The 21,132-nt window shown below is 47.5% G+C and overlaps 1 protein-coding gene across 1 annotated transcript in view; it reads left to right on the top strand.

The window, feature by feature from the left end:
* CNKSR2 (connector enhancer of kinase suppressor of Ras 2) overlaps window positions 1-21,132 on the top strand; it is a 659,600-nt gene that overhangs the window by 538,083 nt on the left and 100,385 nt on the right. The window contains exon 17 of the mRNA XM_030202257.1: window positions 17,317-17,384. Within this exon, the coding sequence (XP_030058117.1) occupies window positions 17,317-17,384 (68 nt within the window). The remainder of the gene's footprint in view (window positions 1-17,316; window positions 17,385-21,132) is intronic.

The following is a 21,132-nucleotide window of genomic DNA, read 5'->3' as shown; positions in this document are numbered from 1 at the left end:
AAATCCTTCATTAATTTAAGAAATTTCCCCCTATGTGTTCTCGGTCCTCCTCCTTTCCCCTGTGAATGGTCCAGTCTAGAGGCAGTCATGTTGTAGTCCCCTCCCATAATTATCTGTCCCCTTACAAATTTACTTAGGCCTAAGCCTAGTTTTGTGAAAAATGTTCCCTGTCCCTCATTTGGTGCATATACATTGATAAATGTGATCAAGTGATTCCCTACCCTTCCTTTAATTGCTAAGCTTCTCCCATCTTCCCCTTTGTATATATCTTCTTGTACAAATCTTAACTGTTCATTAATGTAAATTGCCAATCCCCCCGTCTTCCCTCCCTTGGGATCCGCCAGCTTAGTTCCCTGCCCCAATGTTTTATAGCTAATCAAGTGCTCATCTCGTCTTTGTATATGGGTTTCCTGAAGCATTATCACATCCCATTTTAATCTTTTCAGTTCTTTAAGAACTATGCTTCTTTTCCCGGGATTATTCAAACCGTTAACGTTCCAAGATCCTACCTTAATTCCCCTCCCTCCCCTTTCCCTTCCCTCCCCCCCTCTTTTCCCTGCCCCCCCAGTGGGCTCCTGTTTTTGGCCCTGGACTCTTCTGGCCAGTGCTACCCTGGAGGAAGTGCATCTGTGCCAGACGGCTGCCCCCATATATTTACATCATCAGTTCCCTCCCCCTCCCCCATTTACATTTCCCTATTCCCCCACACCAAGCATATTGCAACAATTAACCAGCACCATAGTTCTCACAGAGTATATTACCACAGTTCCATTTAGTTGACCTCTGGTTAATTTCTCAGTCTTTTCCTCTTATTTCTCCCTCAAATCTGGCTTTGTCCGGGGATCTGTTTTTCTTATCTCTTCCAATTTTCTGCCATCTTTGATTTTCCGGGGTCTGTTGTCTTTGTTGTCGTCTTTGTTCTCCTTCTTTATCTTGTGGAATGTCCGTGCAGCCCATGTCTCTCAGGCTTTTCCATGCGCCTTCCACCGTCTGGATTCGCCTCGACTTGGTGCCCACTGTTACCAGAATTCCTCTTGGGTACAGCCACCGGTATCTCAGTCCTGCTTTTTGCAAATACATTGTGATGTCCTTAAGTTCTCTCCGTGCTTGCAGGGTTTTTTTTGCCAAATCCTGGAAGATTTGTATTTTATTATTTTCCCATGTAATCTCTTTCATGGCCCGAGCCTTTCGCCACACTGCCTCTTTGGTGTTATAGTCATGGAAGCATGCTATTATATCTCTAGGCCCCTCAGCCCTCTGTGGCCCTAATGTCCGGTGTGCTCTGTCAATTCTATATTTGTCCGGATTGGTTGAGTCCTCACTTTCACTCTCCAGATCCATAATAGCTGCACAGATTGCTCTTATTATTTTGGATGCGTCTTTGTATGACTCTACCTCTGGTACCCCTTTGAATCTCAGATTGCATCGTCTAGACCTGTTTTCCAGGTCTTCTAGTTGCATTTCCAGGGCTTCTCTGCATTGATTTTCTTTTTTTATTGCTTGCTGCAGTTCTTTTATCTCCTCCTCTGCACCGTCCACTCTCTCCTCAGTCTCCGCCACTCGTTTCCCCATATCTCTCAATTCCTCCCGCAGCTCTCCTATTGCCGCCTGTATCCCTTTTCTTGTATTCACCATTTCCGCTTTAAGCTCTTGGAACCAGCGTGAAACATCCATTTTATCTGTCTCCGAGTTTTCATCTGCCATTTCCTCGTGCTCCGGGTCAGATTCGGAAACTCCGTCCGCCATTTTGAAATTTCGCGACGCTACTTTCGCGCCCGCGCTTTTCCCTATTCCAGGGTTTTCGGCGGCGTACTTGAATTTAGCTAGTTTCTTCCGAGCTGCCATTACTTCTGGTGTTTAGATTCCTGCTTGGTGGGGATTTTCGCCGCGTTTTCGGGGAATTGGAGGCTCCTTTTACTTCTGGCTCTTCAGAGCTCTCTTGTTAGGCAGCCATTCGACAGCGCTGACGTCACTTCCTCCGGGAGAAACTCCTTTATATGGTAGGGAAGCCCCACCTAGCACATCCCAGGAAGCACTTGGACTTGGAGTCGGTGCTGGAAGGAGGAGGAAGTGCTACTCCCTCCTCCGCTACTACAAGGTATGGGGATGAGGGGGCCGCTAGACCACCAGGGCGGGTGGAAGGTGGGGGTATGTAGCCCACTGGGCCACCAGGGAGTTACTTTTTGTGCAGCGGGGATTAGGGGGCCAGAAGTCCACCAGACCTCCAGCCCCCCCCTGTATTCTCATGTCGGGGGGGGGGGGTGTTGGGGCTGTCCGGGGGGGGGGGAGGGGAGATTGAGAGGTACTAGGCCACCAGGGCCTTTCCTTTGAGGTGGGTCCCACGGACCTCCAGCTGAATGTTTGACAGGTCCGAAATGCAGGAGGATTGTATCTGAGTGCATGCCCAAGCACAACCCTCCCACATTATTCCCCAGTGATCAATGCTAATAACACACCTAAATTAATTCCCTGCACTGTTCCAGCGCTGGTTCAGAACAGCGCGGGGAATTGATCATCAGGGCCTTAGGGTTCAATATTCAAAATGGCCTTTTCTGCCCTGCTAAACCATATTGAGCAGGCTGAGAGGGGATATTCATCAGGCAGTGTGCCACTGAGTATCGCCTCTGATCACCGAGGCACTGACCAGAGAGTATGGGTGTGGTCCAGGGGCAGTCCCAGAATTTAGTGGGTACTAGTAGTATTCAGTGCTGATGTCTGCATAATAAGTCAGGAAAGTAGGACTGCTTAAATCGCTGTACCCACATCACTTCCAGGTTTTGCCACTCTCCTGGATATTCTGTGCTGGTGCCCGGACATGGTCCAGCTTTGAATATTATCTGGGTCTAATTGACTGGTGGCTGAATATCATCCTGCTAGATTGTAAGCCTGCTGGAGACAGGAAAATACTGCACCTGAATGCAACTCATCTTGAGCTACAAGTGAAAAAAAGTGTGAGATAAATCCAAAATCTCTTCCCTCCCCTTTCTGGATATCCTTGAATCACTTGTGTAACATCAACATGAGAACATAAAAACGCTGGAAGGGGGTGAAGGAAGGACATTGTATATGCCCACAGTGGGATGTCAGCCCCAATGAAGGGCATGAAGCCAAAAAGGCTTACCCACACTGCCTCATTTAAATCTGCCCAAAGGCATTTAGGTGGACCTACTCCAATAGAGGCAATGGGGAGACAGGAAATTAAAACACTATTACAACTTCTCATAAAAGAAATTGAAACACTATCGCAATTTCCCTACTGCACAGTCCTTGCCGTTAGAGCCAGAGTTTCTTGATAAGATGCCTCACCTAATTTCCTTCGTTGCCTGACTGATGTTCAGCATGATAGCTGCTGCAAGGCCTGTCACATTTACTGCATAAGGGGTTCTGGGGCTCCCTGGACTCTTCTCCTCATCCTGGTACTCCAGGGTAATTCTCTGGAGGTCTGGTCTCCCTGCCCCCTTGAGTTTCATTTCATAGTAACATAGTAGATGACGGCAGAAAAAGACCTGCACGGTCCATCCAGTCTGCCCAACAAGACAAACTCATATGTGTAAACCCTACCTTGATCCGTACCCGCCCCACTCAGGGCACAGACCGTACAAGTCTGCGCAGCAGTACTTCCCGCCTCCCAACCACCAGTCCCGCCTCCCATCACCGGCTCTGGCACAGACCGTATAAATCTGCCCTCCACTATCCTCGCCTCCCAACCACCACCCCCTCTTCCCCCCCACCTGCTCCGCCACCCAATCTCAGCTAAGCTTCTGAGGATCCACTCCTTCCGCACAGGATTCCCCTATGCATATCCCACGCATGTTTGAATTCCGTTACCGTTTTCATCTCCACCACCTCCCGCGGGAGGGCATTCCAAGCATCCACCACCCTCTCTGTGAAAAAATACTTCCTGACATCTTTCCCGAGGCTGCCCCCCTTCAAGCTCATTTCATGTCCTCTCGTTCTACCGCCTTCCCATCTCCGGAAAAGATTTGTTTGCGGATTAATACCGTTCAAATATTTGAACGTCTGTATCATATCACCCCTGTTCCTCCTTTCCTTTCATGTAGCTGAAGTAACCTTAAAGGGGAGATTGTATGTGATGTGTCGTCCCTGTGTCCATTTGGCAGCCTGTGCTTGGCTCTTCTACAATGCTTATTCATATCTATGAATATATTTTGATTCATGGTATGAAAGTTGAGTCTGCTTGCTCCAGTAAAAGCATTCCACTGGAGACTCGGGGTGATGCCATTAGCACTGTTAAGACATATATTAATTCAGTGCATTAAAAAGATGTGATATTGGGGAGAGGGGGTTATTAACCAATATTTTTGTGCATTCAACTGGATTGACATGGCATCTATATTGTTTTTATTCAGATCCACTTGAGAAGATAGACCCAGTTTGCCTTTACTGAATTCTAGTACGTAGACATCAGAACACAAGACTTTTAAGGTTTTGTCATTTGAGAGGCTGATCATAAGATCGGTGTTGCATTCCCGTTGATGTCCTGGGTGACATTCCAGATTCTAGTCTGCTACTCTAGTAATCCCCACATCTCTCTCCCCCCTTACACAACATGCCTGCAAAACAACAATCCTGTCCCTTGATGTGGTCACGTGAGAACACCATTGTGCTAGAAGGCATCAGCCAGTTCATGTCACAAACCTACATCTGCTCTTGTCACTGTTCCAGGATACCCTTACTTCAGAATGATCTCATGATTCTGTGATCACTTTGCAGATGGAGATGAGACTTAATAGTCTGGCAAGAGAGCCCGCAACAGATTTTGCCACCTGAAATCCAGCCAAAAAAATAACTTTATAGCACACAGACGCTTGTGATCATAAGGCAGGAGGCTGCTTTTCCAGGAAGACTGAGCTGTTTCTATCTTAGTCTGTACTGGTTATGTGTAACGATGCTGGATTGTGAGAAACTTGAATTACATTCTGCGTACCTGGGCAGATTCTGTTCTGTCTCCTAACCTGGGCAGGGAACGTCCCTATTTCAAAAGCAGTCACACGCTGTATTACCTGCACTGAATTTATGACTTTACAGCGTTGCCTTAAACAAAAACTTGCAAAGCTTTCAAAAACCAATTGGCCGGACATGCACTGGATTATACAAAAGGTCAGACAGAATCCTTCCTATGCATCCAGTTTGTCTGACTTCAGGGTTTGACAAAGCTCCAGGCAACTTCCAGCAAATGAAAACATTTGCTGAAAGCTGTCAGTAGATTCCTCACAGACACTATAAAAGTGACAGCGTCCAATATTCAGCCAGTTGGAGCCAGTATAAGTGTCACAGTTGGCGCTGACCATGGATATTCAATGCCGGGCCGTTTCCAGTGACTGGAATTGAATATTCGGGGTTTTTTGTTTTTTTTTTGCAGTCTATGTGTGTGGGGGGTGGGGAGCGGGTTTCAGGGGGCATAGTTTGGGCAGAGCACAGTCAGAGTTGTGTGCATGTGTATAACCCCTGCCAGTCTGGGGGGCTTTACAGCTACTGCTTTTAGCTGATGGCAGACAGGGGGCACATCTTCAGGGAGGTAACAGTGGCATACCTGTTTAACTCTCTGGAAATTTGTTTTGGGCTCCAGATCAAGAACAATCAGACTGGGAGGCCGTTAGCACCAAAGTCCACTCTCTCCACTTCTCCTCCTCTTCCCAAGAAATCAGGCCAGATTTTGTTTTCAACCAAAGATTTACTGAAAGTCTTAAGGGGTTGTTGACAAAAATCAGATAATGACAAAGTATAAAAAGTATTACAGCTTACTTTTGGACTCACCCCTTACGGGTGGAGAACTCTCCTCCCTATCTCTTTACTACTATTACTACTATTTAACATTTCTAAAGCGCTACTAGGGTTACGCAGCGCTGTACAATTTAACATAGAAAGACAGTCCCTGCTCAATAAGCTTACAATCTAAAGGACAAATATACAGTTAGTTAAGTAGGGGTCATTAAATTGGGGTAGTCTAGGTTACTTGAAGGTATAGAGGTTAGGTGTCGAAAGCAACATTGAAGAGGTGGGCTTTGAGTAAGGCTTTTCTCCAGAAAACCTCATAGAGCTGGAGTCTGAACTCAGGAGTGGCCTCAGGTGCAGCTCCTGGTCCTCCTGGTCGCAGATCCAGGAGACGTCATCTATATCTTCTCCTTTGTTTCCAGGATCAGGGGGCTCCACACTGCTCTTTGGTGTTCCAGAAACGTGTATTTTTTTTTCACGCACTTTCACTCCGGTTCTAGAAATGGTACAATGACTCCTTCCCCCCTTCTGTATGGTACGATGGCTGAGGGAGCCAAAGACAAAGATCACAGTGGGGTGGGGGGGTTTATGCCAGTCCAAGTTTCTCTCCAAAAAGGGGCCTTTCCTAGCATTACCTCACCGGTGAGGAGAGCCCTCCCCTTATTCTAGAAACTGCAGGGACATAAACAGGTCATAGCACAATACTGTCATAGAGGTACTAGGGCCTCTGCCATCTGAGGAGGGCAGAACCCAAGGGTCTTGCGTTCTTTGTAAAAATATACGCGTAGAATACGTGCACACCTTTATCCCATCCTGAAGCAGTTGTAAATTTGCGTGTGGGCATTTGCAAGCTATGATGTAATTCTAAAACTGGGTGTCTCCATTTAGGCACCCTGAGACTGTGCAGTAGGAACTTATCCTATAACAGAATCTAGGCGCCTGTGTTTCATTATAGAACGAGTAAAGGAGTGTGGTAGCCGTGTTAGTCCACTCTTAAGGTTATCAATAGAAATCAAACAAATAAAACATGGAAAAGAAAATAAGATGATACCTTTTTATTGGACATTTGCTTATTTCCGATCTGAGGAAGAAGGGCAACCTTCGAAAGCTAATCAAGAAATGTATTAAGTTATGTCCAACAAAAAAGGTATCATCTTATTTTCTTTTCCATGTTTATTGGTTTGATTTCTATAGATTCTACATGGAATGTTGCTATTCCACTAGCAACATTCCATGTAGAAGTCGGCCCTTGCAGATCACCAATGTGGCCGCGCAGGCTTCTGCTTCGTACGTGCAGGACGTCAGACTCACAGAAACAGAAGCCTGCGCAGCCTTCTACATGGAATGTTGCTAGTGGAGTAGCAACATTCCATGTAGAATCTCCAATAGTAGCAACATTCCATGTAGAATCTCCAATAGTATCTATTTTATTTTTGTTACATTTGTACCCTGCGCTTTCCCACTCATGGCAGGCTCAATGCGGCTTACATGGGACCACCCTAACCACTAGGCCACTCCTCCACTGTTGCTACTATTTGAGATTCTACATGGAATGTTGCTATTCCACTAGCAACATTCCATGTAGAAGTCGGCCCTTGCAGATCACCAATGTGGCCGCGCAGGCTTCTGCTTCTGTGAGTCTGATGTCCTGCACGTATGTGCAGGACGTCAGACTCACAGAAACAGAAGCCTGCGCAGCCTTCTACATGGAATGTTGCTATTCCACTAGCAACATTCCATGTAGAATCTCCAATGGTATCTATTTTACTGTCATAGTAATGCTTGAATGTTTTCACTTATATACACTGTCAGCTAGCACATTTGCTTATTTCCGATCTGAGGAAGAAGGGCAACCTTCGAAAGCTAATCAAGAAATGTATTAAGTTATGTCCAATAAAAAGGTATCATCTTATTTTCTTTTCCATGTTTTATTTTGTTTGATTTCTATTGATAGAACTAGTAAAAAAGGCCCGTTTCTTAACGCAATGAAACGGGCGTTAGCAATGTAATGAGTTCCTGCCTTTACTGTTTCCACGGTTGTATTCTGAATATAATTGTTGTTGATGTGTAAGATTTCTTTATATACAATATTTTTTGTGTAAACTGTGTTACAATGTGGTAAAAGGTTTCCTTGTTCAGGCCCTTCAATCAGTTTAACAATCACATCAGAAGAGCTCCTTACTCATGAGAATGCAACATACAGTTGCTACTACTACTACTACTACTATTTAGCATTTCTATAGCGCTACAAGGCATACGCAGCGCTGTACAAACATAGAAGAAAGACAGTCCCTGCTCAAAGAGCTTACAATCTAATAGACAAAAAAATAAATAAAGTAAGCAAATCAAATCAATTAATGTGAACGGGAAGGAAGAGAGGAGGGTAGGTGGAGGCGAGTGGTTACAAGTGGTTACGAGTCAAAAGCAATGTTAAAGAGGTGGGTTTTCAGTCTAGATTTAAAGGTGGCCAAGGATGGGGCAAGACGTAGGGGCTCAGGAAGTTTATTCCAGGCGTAGGGTGCAGCGAGATAGAAGGCGCGAAGTCTGGAGTTGGCAGTAGTGGAGAAGGGAACAGATAAGAAGGATTTATCCATGGAGCGGAGTGCACGGGAAGGGGTGTAGGGAAGGACGAGTGTGGAGAGATACTGGGGGAGCAGCAGAGTGAATACATTTATAGGTTTAGTAGAAGAAGTTTGAACAGGATGCGAAAACGGATAGGGAGCCAGTGAAGGGTCTTGAGGAGAGGGGTAGTATGAGTAAAGCGACCCTGGCGGAAGATGAGACGGGCAGCAGAGTTTTGAACCGACTGGAGAGGGGGAGAGGTGACTAAGTGGGAGGCCAGCAAGAAGCAGATTGCAGTAGTCTAAACGAGAGGTGACAAGGGTGTGGATGAGGGTTTTGGTAGAGTGCTCGGAAAGAAAGGGGCGGATTTTACGGATGTGTAAAGAAAGAAACGACAGGTCTTGGCGGTCTGCTGGATATGAGCAGAGAAGGAGAGAGAAGAGTCAAAGATGACCCCAAGGTTTCGAGCTGAGGAGACAGGGAGAATGAGAGAGCCATCAACAGAAATAGAAACGGGGGGAGCGGGGAGGTGGGTTTGGGGGGGAAAATGAGAAGCTCGGTTTTGGTCATATTTAATTTCAGGTGGCGTTGAGACATCCAGGCAGCAATGTCAGACAAGCACGCTGAAACTTTGGTTTGGATGCAAGGTGAGATATCAGGGGTAGAAAGGTAGATTTGGGAGTCATCAGCATAGAGGTGGTAGGAAAAGCCATGGGATGAGATTAATGAACCAAGGGAAGAAGTGTAGATAGAAAAGAGGAGGGGACCAAGAACAGAACCCTGAGGTACACCGACAGGCAGAGGGATAGAAGTAGAAGAGGATCCACCAGAGTGAACACTAAAGGTGCGGAGGGAGAGGTAGGAAGAGAACCAGGAAAGGACAGAGCCCTGGAATCCAAGTGAGGACAGGATATCGAGAAGTATGCTGTGATCGACAGTGTCAAAAGCAGCGGAAAGATCAAGAAGAATGAGGATGGAATATTGACCTCTGGATTTAGCCAGTAATGGTTGCCCATGTGAGAGACTGAGAGTGACAGTGTGTTTTACAGACAGTGTAAGAGAGAGATACACAGAGTGATTGAGTGTGTGTGTGTGTGATGTGTGTGAGTGACAAAGTGATTAAATGTTTGTCTTCCCTTCCGTTCTGTGCACTTGCCTCCACTGATGTTCGTACCTCCCTGTATATGATTGTTTGTTAGCAGGGTTGCCAGGTGGAAAATTTTTTCCCCAACCAAACCAGCCCAAAACCCGCCCAGAGTCAAACCCTGCCCCTGACACCCCCGCCCCCGCCGTCATCGGCCCCACCTCTTCCGTCACCGGCCCCGCCTCCCCGTCATCGACCCCGCCTCCCCATCATCGGCCCCGCCCAGAATGTCACTAACCCCGCCCAAAACACCACTAGCCCTGTGGCCCAAAAAACCACTAAAAAAACCGCCAGAAGACCCCAAAACAAGCCCAAAAAACCGCGAACCGCTGCGGGCAAAAATTTCCCGTGGCGGGTCGCGGAAAACCGCCCACCTGGCAACACTGTTTGTTAGAGATTCAATCCACTCCACTTCCCTCCTCCAAGTTCCGTTCTGTCTGATTGGTGAGGGCGGGGACAGTGAGAGCCAATGAAATGCTGAACTACAGACTTACGAACCCAACACTGCCACAGTGCCACGGAGTCAGCTTCAGAATGTTGGAGGTGCTTTTTGTTATATAGGATACTAGCATAAGCCTAACATCAAGGGACCTGCACTTAGAGCTGGTGTTAAGCGCAGGCACCTTAATTCAGTAGGCACAAGTGTAACGTACAGTAACTTTCACTTACTTTTCTGTATAGAAAAAGCTACAAGTATGTGTCTTTTTATAGACTTGCACTTGACTCTCTCTGTCTCTAATAAGTGTCTGTGTAGGATTGATTTATACTAATCTGGTTTCTTTAGTTTTTCTAGCAGGTTTATTGATGTTTCTGCTACTCACTGCAGTGTTTATGGTGCTACCTTTTTGTTGGTGGGCCCTTAGGGGGAGGAGGGTTAATATTCAAGTGATTTAACCGGATAGAAATGGTCCTTGCTAGTTAATCACCTGTTCAGGGCCAGGGCCCCGAGAGACTGGGCCAGGCCACTGTATCCACATTAGGTGCCCACCTCACCCGTAAAGGTGATGGTAGTGGTTGTACTGTTGTGGGTAGTGGGTTTGGGGGGGCCTCAGCACACAAGGTAAGGGAGCTATGTACCTGGGAGCAATTTATGAAGTCCACTGCAGTGCCCCCTAGGGTGCCCGGTTGGTTGTCCTGGCATGTGAGGGGGACCAGTTGCACTACGAATGCTGGCTCCTCCATGACCAAAGGGCTTGCATTTGGTCGTTTCTGAGATGGAGTCCTCGGTTTCCCATTATTGCCAAAAATCAGAAACGACCAAGTCTAGGGATGACCATCTCTAAGGACGATCTAAATGTCGAGATTTGGGCGTCCCCGGACCGTATTATCGAAACGAAAGATGGACGTCCATCTTGTTTCGATAATACGGGTTTCCTCGCCCTCCACCGGGACGTTGTGCCGAGGACGTCCTCAGCAAAACTTGGGCGTCCCTTTCGATTATGCCCCTCTATGTAACTTGTACGTCTAAGTGCTTTGAAAATATGCATCTATGTGTTAGCCAGCTCCAGAAACCCAGAAATTCAGTGCCGGTGTCCGGACATAGCCCAACATGAATTTCTGAGTTTAACACCAGCAGTGGTCAGCAAAACGCTGATCGCCACTGACTGCATATTGGGCCCTTGGAAGTTAGTGTGGTGTGGAAGAATTGCTCTACAGGTCCTCAGTAGCTTTTGTACAGTTTGGATTTGGAGTTGAATTAAGCTCCTGCCTTTCTCAGTAGCTGTAGGTGAGTTACATTCAGGTAGAGTAGGTATTTTCCTGTCCTTGGAGGGATTAGAGTCTAAGGGGGTAATTCTGTAATTGAGCGCTTAGAAGTTGGCACCCCATTCAAGCTCGGGGAGCTCCTGTTTTATAATGGCATATAGATTCTGTTTTAGAATACTGGTGTAAACTCACCTTGCTGTGCCAAAATGTAAGCAGGGTGTAATAGGAGGAAATTTTTTTTTCACTCAACAAATAGTTAAGCTCTGGAACTCTTTGCCTGAGAATTTAATAACAGCAGTTAGTGTATCTGGGTTTAAAAAAGGTTTGGACAAGCTGCTGGAGGAAAAGTCCATGGTCTACTATTGAGACAGACATGGAGAAATCACTGCTTGCCCCAGGCTTGGTAGTAAGGAATGTTGCTACTCTTTGGGGTTCTACATGGAATGTTGCTACTCTTTGGGATTCTACATAGAATGCTGCTACTCTTTGGGATTCTACATGGAATGTTGCTACTCTTTGTGTTCTACATGGAATGTTGCTACTCTTTGGGGTTCTACATGGAATGTTGCTACTCTTTGGGATTCTACATGGAATGCTGCTACTCTTTGGGATTCTACATGGAATGTTGCTACTCTTTGGGGTTCTACATGGAATGTTGCTACTCTTTGGGTTTCTGCTAGGTACTTGTGACCTGGATTGACCACTGTTGGACACTGGATACTGGGCTAGATGGACCATTGGTCTGACCCAGTATGGCTATTCTTATGTTCTTATATTCTTATGTCAAGCATGTTCACTTACACCAGGTCTATATCAGGCGTAAATGAGCACGCCGAAGTGCAGTGAGCAGTGCACTCTACTTACAATATTGTTAGAGCAAGAGAGATGATAATTACTGGTGGTTGTCTGATAAAGGATTGTTTGAGTCTCATTGAAAACTAAATTGTGAATGTGTTCTTTCTAAATGTATTCAATGCACATTAAAACAGCTTCAGGCTGACATTAGTTTTTCAGACACTCTTCTTTGCCTTCTCAGAATGCAAGCATTGAAAGGCAAACATCTTTTGCAGTTGATTTAAATATTTGCTGATGGGGAGAAGGGTCCCTAGTGCTGTGGGAATTGTCTGGCTCGCCAATTAAAGACCCCCTGAGAATGGAAGGGGAACTGGAACAGTAGAATGACACAGACAGTGGCATCTCTGCACTTCTGTGGGGGGGGGGGGGGGGTTCATCCACACCCCTAAGTATACGAGATTGATATTCAAGGATTTATCTGGTTACCTTTGGGAATTAGCAGCATAAAAATTCAGATTTGATTTCTCTGGCCACAGAAATCTGTACTCAGTATTATCTATTTAAAGTTAGCTGGTTGAGATGGACCACATAAGTAGCAGCTCTAAGTTCATGGATGGATAAAGATGTCTGGTTACCTTTATCTGGCAGTATTCAGTGGCACCAACTTATCTTTAATTGGATCTTCAAAAAGATATTCCGTTTTCTGTTTATCTTTAACTGGATACGGTGTTTCTGATGACTATTGACCTTCATTCCCCCAATTCTATAACAGGACTTCATGAGGGTAATTCTCAAAAGGTTGCCTAAAGTAAGGTGCTGGGATGATGTTCGATAAGCGCAAATTCTATAACCGTCGTTATCGCCTGGATTTTATATAGTGCGCTTAGGTGTCAAAATCATGTGGATTCTAGAACACCGCGAGTAACTTAATTGGCTTAACAAGCTAATGAGTTCTTATGTTTGAATAGGCAGGTTATAAATGTAATTAATAAATAAAGGATCACAGTAGTTAACAAGCAATAATGAGCACTAATTGGCAGCGATTCGAGTTTAGGCGCACAACTCAGTAAGCGTATTCGATAATGATGTGCACTGAACTTCTAATGTGCAGAGGCAAAAAGGGGCGTGGTTATGGGTGGGGAAATGGGCATTTCATGGGCGTTCCAAAATTTAGTCACCTAGTTATAGAATATGGCCCAGTGCGCCTAAATCTACACACTGAGATTTCCACCAGGTTTTTGTTGGCGTAAATGGATGTGCGCCAGGGGCGTAGCTAGACTTCGTCGGGAGGGGGGTCCAGAGCCCGAGGTGAGGGGGCACATTTTAGCCACCACCGACACCCCCCCTGCCATTGCCAACCGCTGCCACCACCACCAACAACTTTGACCCTCCCCCCCTGCCGACGACACTCTCGACCCCCTCTTCCACCGCCAACCCTCCTCCGCCTACCTTTGCACTGTTCTTGTACTAAGTTCTGAAGATTCTGGAAACCTAAAGAGTTACAAGATTCCGGAATCCCAATTAGTAGCAACATTCCATGTAGAACCCCAGAGAGTAACATAGTAAATGACGGCAGATAAAGATCTTACAGTCCATCCAGTCTGTCCAACAAGATAAAATCATTTTACATGGTATGTGATACTTTATATGTATACCCGAGTTTGATTTATCCTTGCCTTTCTCAGGGCACAGACCATAGAAGTCTACCCAGTACTGTTCTTGTACTAAGTTCTGAAGCTAACGTCGAAGCCCCTTAAAATTTACACTCCAGCCCATCCCTGTCTATTCAGTCATGATCAGGGCGTAGACCGTAGAAGTCTGCCCAGCTCCCGTTTTGTTTCCAATTGCTACTCGTGGTAATCAGGCAATGTGGCCGCACTGCCGATTACCAGCAGGAACGCCCCCTGGAATAAAAAAATAGAAAAATATTTTCTACCGCAGGAAAAAGTGTGTGCCAACTTTGAAATTACTGCCAGGATCCCACACTACCCCGGGCGGTAGATTTGATTTGGTACATGCTACCCACACATTAGCCCTACTGTTGCTTAGTAAAAGGACCCCTTAGCTCTTTAGTGAAAGGGGGCATGGAGATGGGTGGGATATGTGCCTGTCTCCCATCTACAGAATACCGTAAATTAGGTGCACTCATCCTGCCATAGACCTGGTGTAGCTGGGTTCACCTATACGCGCATTTCTGCCAACTTATTGCTCAGTGTGCTGCGGCGGCTAAGAAAGCAAATAGAATGTTAGATCTTATTAGGAAAGGAATGGAAAACAAAAATGAGGATGTTATAATGCCTTTGTATCGCTCCATGGTGCGACAGCACCTCGAATATTGTGTTCAACTCTGGTCGCCGCATCTCAAAAAAGATATAGTGGAATTAGAAAAGGTGCAGAGAAGGGCGACGAAAATGATAAAGGGGATGGGACGACTTCCCTATGAGGAAAGGCTAAAGCGGCTAGGGCTTTTCAGCTTGGAGAAAAGGCGGCTGAGGGGAGATATGATAGAGGTCTATAAAATAATGAATGGAGTGGAACAGGTAGACGTGAAGCGTCTGTTTACACTTTCCAAAAATACTAGGACTAGGGAGAATGCGATGAAGCTACAAAATAGTAAATTTAAAACGAATCAGAGAAAATCTTTCTTTAGTCAACTTGTAATTCAACTCTGGAATTCGTTGCCAGAAAATGTGGTGAAGGCAGTTAGCTTAGCAGAGTTTTACAAAGGTTTGGCCGGCTTCCTAAAGGAGAAGTCCATAGACCATTATTAAATGTGACTTGGGGAAAATATTTCTGGGATAAGCAGCATAAAATGTTTTGTACTTTTTGGGGGATTTTGCCGGGTATTTGTGACCTGGATTGGCCACTGCTGGAAACAGGATGCTGGGCTTGATGGACCTTTGGTCTGTCCCAGTATGGCAATACTTATGTAGTATAGAAAACGCACTCCCCGCTCTGCTTCTGGGTGCCCAAACAGAGGCCCCAAGTTACAGAATTGTCCCATGTTAAATTGATTCTCCTTTCGGCTGGAATCTGACTAATTCTTGGCCATAATCCATGCTATAGCGCTGCTCCCCACCCTGTACGATATTGGTAGCATGTGGCCCCGACAATGCCAAGAGCAGCAGGAAAATTAACAAACCGCTTCAGTTGTTCCTTAGAAAGACGGTATATCAAATCCAACACACACACACACCTACTTGTGAGAGACAGGTTATCCTTTCTCTTACAGATGTTCGGAATCTCCATTCATTTGAAAAACAACAAAAATAATTCATGCGTCTCTTGGTCTGGAAGCATTTTGCACAGCAGTGAAATTATGCATTGTGGAAGACACCAGTGAATAAGGGATTACAGGGAGCAGCTGCTTAAGTGATGCACAAATTAACAGAGGGCTCGGCTTTCTTCTCAGATTCACACAGTGTAACATGTACTAAAAGCATGGGCATAGTTTGACGGTTTCATTTGGAGGGGCAAAGGGTGGGGCGTGGCACATTAGCATATTCATTTGCATACATACATCTGATACATATTAATTATAGTTATTCAAAATACACACACACAAGCCTAGAACACTGAATATGAAAAAAAACATTCAGACAAAAACTGAAATGGATACCCCCCCTCCCCTCCACCCAAGAAAGCAGGGCAATACTGCTAAGAGAGAAACAGAAATGGGGGGGGGGGGGGTTCTCCTGACCTCTGCAAAATACAAAACTAAATAAATAAATGTGCATTTCACAAAGCAGGCACATCTCAATCTTTAAAAAATAGTAAATAAAAATTATTTTTTTTCTTTTCGACCTTTGTTGTCTGAGCACTTTATTTTTCTGATTGGGCTGGTCCCACTGTCTTCTAAATTCTTTTCCAGGTTGACTTTTCCATTTGCTCTCTCTCCTGTTGTCATCTTCATTTCCCATACAGTCACCAAGTCCTACTCATCTTCTGCTCTGTTCCCCTTCCTCTCACACCCCTAGTTGGACCCATCTTCTGCTCCTTCTCCCTCCCCCCATCCGCACCCTCTAGTCCCATCCATCCTTTGCTCCCTCTCTCTCCCCCACACCCCCGTCCCATTGATCTGCTCCCTCTCCCTCCTCCACCAAGTCCCACTCATCTTCTTCTCTGTTCCCCTTCCCCCCACACCCTTAGTTGCATCCATATTCTGCTCCCTCTCCCTCTCTCCCTCCCTCCCTCCCTCCCTCCCACCCACCCCCTTAGACCCATCCATCTTCTGTTCCTTCTCTCCCCCACACCGCCTACTCCCATTCATCTGCTCCCTCTCCCTCCCCTCACAACCCTAGTCCCATCTATCTTTTGCTCCCTCTCTCTCCCCCACACCCCCAAGTCCCATTCATCTGCTCCCTCTCCCTCCTCCACCAAGTCCCACTCGTCTTCTTCTCTGTTCCCCTTCCCCCCCACACCCCTAGTTGCATCCATATTCTTCTCCCTCTTCCTCCCTCCCTCCCACCCACCCACCCCCCTTAGACCCATCCATCTTCTGCTCCTTCTCTCCCCCACAACCGCCTACTCCCATTCATCTGCTCCCTCTCCCTCCCCTCACAACCCTAGTCCCATCTATCTTTTGCTCCCTCTCTCTCCCCCACACCCCCAAGTCCCATTCATCTGCTCCCTCTCCCTCCTCCACCAAGTCCCACTCGTCTTCTTCTCTGTTCCCCTTCCCCGCCACACCCCTAGTTGCATCCATATTCTTCTCCCTCTTCCTCCCTCCCTCCCACCCACCCACCCCCCTTAGACCCATCCATCTTCTGCTCCTTCTCTCCCCCACAACCGTCTACTCCCATTCATCTGCTCCCTCTGCCTCCCCTCACAACCCTAGTCCCGTCCATCTCTCTATCTTACTCCCCCCCCCCCCCCCCGGTGGTCTCATGTTTTTTTACCCTTCCCTGCCCCACCTCTGTCTCTCTCGCTCTCCTTTCAGCCCCCTCCCGCTCCCGCCACCACCACCACAGCACTGGAGTCTTCAAGTGGTACCTGGTATCCCCCCCCCCAGTCTTCCTATCCCCCGAGCCACCAGCAGCCTTAGCAGAAAGCTGTATGCACACGCTGCTTTAGACCTGCCCCGAAAGCCCTTCTCTCCTACGGCTTCCCGCCTACACTGAAACAGGAAATTGAAGGAGAAAGAAAGGCTTCCTTGGGCAGGTCTAAAGCAGCGTGAGTACTGCTTTCTTGCCGAGGCTGCCACAGCTCGGGGAATTGGAGGATGGGGTGGCAGCTCGTTTAGGGGGGCACTGCCCCCCCTTACCCCCCAAACTACGCCCATGACTAAAAGACATGTAAATAATGCCGGAGAGCGGAAGTGCGGTCGTTTTAATGATGCCTTCTCTTTCTTCCTGATTTATGTACTTCAATTACAGGTGGCTGAACAGAGTCGGAATGGCGGCCGCCGGTTTTGCAGAGAGAGAGAGGATTAAACCGGAACAAGGTACCAAGAAAGTCTTATTGTGACTCTGACCGTAGATGTTTTTTTTTTTTTTTTACATTCTTTGAAGTCTTTTACCTCTCCAAGGTTTGGTGTCATGGTGGACATTCGAGTAGCATATCTAAAACTGCTGAAAAAATGGATGTCTCTGGAGGAAAGGGTAGGCTGGAACAAGCACTTTTACAGGTCAATTTTTAGCTGGTGGTATTTAGTGGTTTTTTAAGTGTTGGCCGTCGATGGCTAAATTAGACCGGGATATTCCGTGTCAGGCCATCTCTGGTCACCGGCATTGACTATCTGGTCTGACTGGACGTCTGCTGGCCGCTGGCACTTATGCGTGTCCCAGCCATAAGACACTTATGTGGGTCCCGAGTGAATATCAGCCGGGACCTGCATAACAGGATCTGCCAGGTTCCCTCCCCCCTCCCCCAATTCTGATTCCCTTTCCTGATTTTGGAGGGTTATGGGAAGGGATTTCTCTTGGGAGGGGGCTCTGGGAGGGGGGGTACAGTCTTGTTGGGGGTTGAAAAGGCCCAAATAGGAAAACAATGAAGCTTTATTTGGCAAAATGCCTTCCCACCTCAGTGATTCTCAACCCAGTTCTTGAGGCATATCCAGCCAGTCAGGTTTTCAGTATATCTACTATGCATGAGAGAGATCTGCATACCAAGGAGACGGTGTATGCAAATTCTCTGTCATGCATATTCATTGTGGATATCCTGAAATTCAGACTGGCTGGGTATGTCCCAAGGACTGGGTTGAGAACCATTGCTCTAAGTCAATACTGTAATATCACAAAAAGTAAATGCATAACCAAAGCAAACAAATATACATTTTAAAAAATAGAACCAGAGTAATAAAACCATGACATGCAGAGTTCCTTTGGTGTCACAACAGAGTTGAAGATGCAAAAGCCTGTTTCCGTATCACTTCTTTCGCCCACGAGTTGCACCTCTTCCCTGGGCTTGCTGATCTCGTCTCATGGTTTTCAGTATCATCTTTATGCTGATGACACCCAGCTATACCTCTCCACACCTGACATCACTGCGGAGACTCAGGCCAAGGTATCGGCCTGTTTATCCGACATTGCGGCATGGATGTCCAACCGCCACCTGAAGCTGAACATGTCCAAGACCGAGCTCCTTGTCTTTCCTCCTAAACCCACTTCTCCTCTTCCTCCACGCTCTATCTCTGTTGATAACACCCTCATCCTCCCCGTCCCATCTGCCCGCAACCTCGGAGTCACCTTCGACTCCTCCCTCTCCTTCTCTGCGCATATCCAACAGACTGCCAAGACCTGTCGCTTCTTCCTCCTCAATATCAGCAAAATTCGCCCTTTCCTCTCTGAACACACCACCAGAACTCTCGTCCACGCTCTCATTACCTCTCGCCTCGATTACTGCAACTTACTCCTCACCGGCCTCCCACTCGGCCATCTATCCCCCCTTCAATCCGTTCAGAACGCTGCTGCACGTCTTATATTCCGCCAAAACCGATATACTCATATCACCCCTCTCCTTAAATCACTTCATTGGCTTCCGATCAGATATCGTATACAATTCAAGCTCCTCCTCCTTACCTACAAATGCACTCAGTCTGCGGCTCCTCAATACCTCTCCACCCTCTTCTCCCCCTATGTTCCTGCCCGCAACCTCCGCTCACAGGACAAAGCCCTTCTCTCAGTACCCTTCTCCACTACTGCCAACTCCAGGCTCCGCTCATTCTGCCTTGCCTCACCCTATGCCTGGAATAATCTTCCTTTACCCATACGCCATGCCCCCTCCCTACCCATCTTCAAATCTCTGCTTAAAACTCACCTCTTCAATGCTGCCTTCGGCGCCTAACCGCTCGAGAAATATAAAATACCCCAATCTATCCACCCTATCAGATTAACTGTTCACTCGTCCTCTAGATTGTTCACTTGTCTTTAGATTGTTCTCTTGTCTTTTAGATTGTAAGCTCTTTGAGCAGGGACTGTCCTTCTATGTTTGAATTGTACAGCGCTGCGTAACCCTAGTAGCGCTTTAGAAATGGTTGTTGTTGTTGTTGTTGTTAAATGGAGCATGGTGGGGCATATTATATATATATGCAACTCACTGAGTGAAAAGGTACCAGAAGCGGGGTTACAAATGTAACCCTGGTCTCCCCCGTCCACTAGCTCTGGTCCCGGGCCACAGTAAAACATACACGCAGTTCCTTTCTCTCAGGCCACTCTTACCACACTCATCAGTTCCAGTTCGTTTGCAGTCGATCCTGGGAGTGGTGCAGAATAGAGATCCAATCCGGGGATTGGGAGAGAATCTTACTCTGTTCCCAGCTTCTACTCAGCCCTTCAGTCCAGGAATCGCACAGTACTCCGAGGGCTTCGTAGAAACTTTAACTTTTATTGGGGAAATACTACAGCAGGGCTGCAATTGCAGATCCAACTTAATCGGAAAACATCCACTTATTGTCAACCCTCTGTGGGAGGGGGCCAGAGCCTGAGGTTGGAGTGCTGCCCCCCCGCCGCCCCCCCCCCCCCCCCCCCCCCCCACCCCACCGCCTCGCTTTGCCTCGCCTCCTCACCTGCCTTCCTGCCTGCCTCGCTGCCCTCCCGCCTCGCAAACAAATACCTTTGCTGGTGGGGGTCCCCAACCCCCACCAGCCATCTTCTTCAGCGCCGGTCTCCGGCGCAGCCGCGTTCGCTGACCTGCTCTTCTTTCTTCTTGCTCCTCCTGTGCACGCTGACGCTCCTTCTCAGTTTCACGTAAAGGAGCGCCAGCGTGCACAGGAGGAGCAAGAAGAAAGAAGAGCAGGGCAGCGAACGCGGCTGCGCCGGAGACCGGTGCTGAAGAAGGCTTCGGCTGGCGGGGGTTGGGGACCCCCCGCCAGTCAAACCAGGGGCCCGGATGAAATTTGCAGGGGCCCAGGCCCCCGTGGCTCCCCCATAGCTACGCCCCTGTGTCAACCCAGTCTAATTCAATTTCTTCTGTTGCTCTGCTTGAGAGCTCCCTTGCCTCTCTCCCTCTTGGGTTATTTGCAGGGCACTCTGGAGTTTGGGGCTGTGTTACATATATACAAGGCTTCCGTCCGTACCTATCCTGTAGAGTTTATTCTCAAAGGTTGTACTTCTCTCCTCTGTATTTTTCCACCTGTGCGAGTTCAGATCCTCCACCAGCGGTGCCCACTCTCTCGATCCATCCTGGTACTGGAATGAGCTCTCCCTAGCTGCGGCCCCCAGCTCCTGGGCAGGGCCTTCTTCCTACCCACCTGTAGTACGCAAACTGCCAGTTGCCACTTTATGGAGTTGCAACCTGCCCCTTCAACTAACAGATCTTTCCGTTCCAGGACTTCCCTCCTCTCCTTCACGGTCAATGGCAGGGGATATGAAGGTAACTGAGACCTACAGGCAGCCAAAGACCCTCCTTCAGGCACAACTCTTACATTTATGCCAGGTGCAGACTGACCGTTCGGACAACCGGGCAGTGCACGAGGGCCCAGGGGCTCTTCTCGGATGCCCGCCGCACACTATTGCCCTCCCCGGTCCTACCTTTAAAGGCCGCCGCTGGTAATCTAGTGGCCTCTGTGAGGGGGAACACGTTCTTTCCTACCCTTTGTGCTGCTGCTATTCCCCCTGCCCTGCACCGCCGTATTTTAAAAATGGCGGCCAAGACTCCCTGTGGCAGTCTCACAAGACTGTCGAGACCCGCGAGACTACCGCATTAAGTCTCGGCCACCATTTTGAAAATATGGCAGGATCGGCAGGCGAGGG

The sequence above is a fragment of the Microcaecilia unicolor genome, chromosome 4 (assembly GCF_901765095.1).
Source record: "Microcaecilia unicolor chromosome 4, aMicUni1.1, whole genome shotgun sequence".
Taxonomy (NCBI): domain Eukaryota; kingdom Metazoa; phylum Chordata; class Amphibia; order Gymnophiona; family Siphonopidae; genus Microcaecilia; species Microcaecilia unicolor.
Note: the sequence above shows the minus strand (reverse complement) of the source record. Positions and strands in the feature narration are given on the sequence as shown.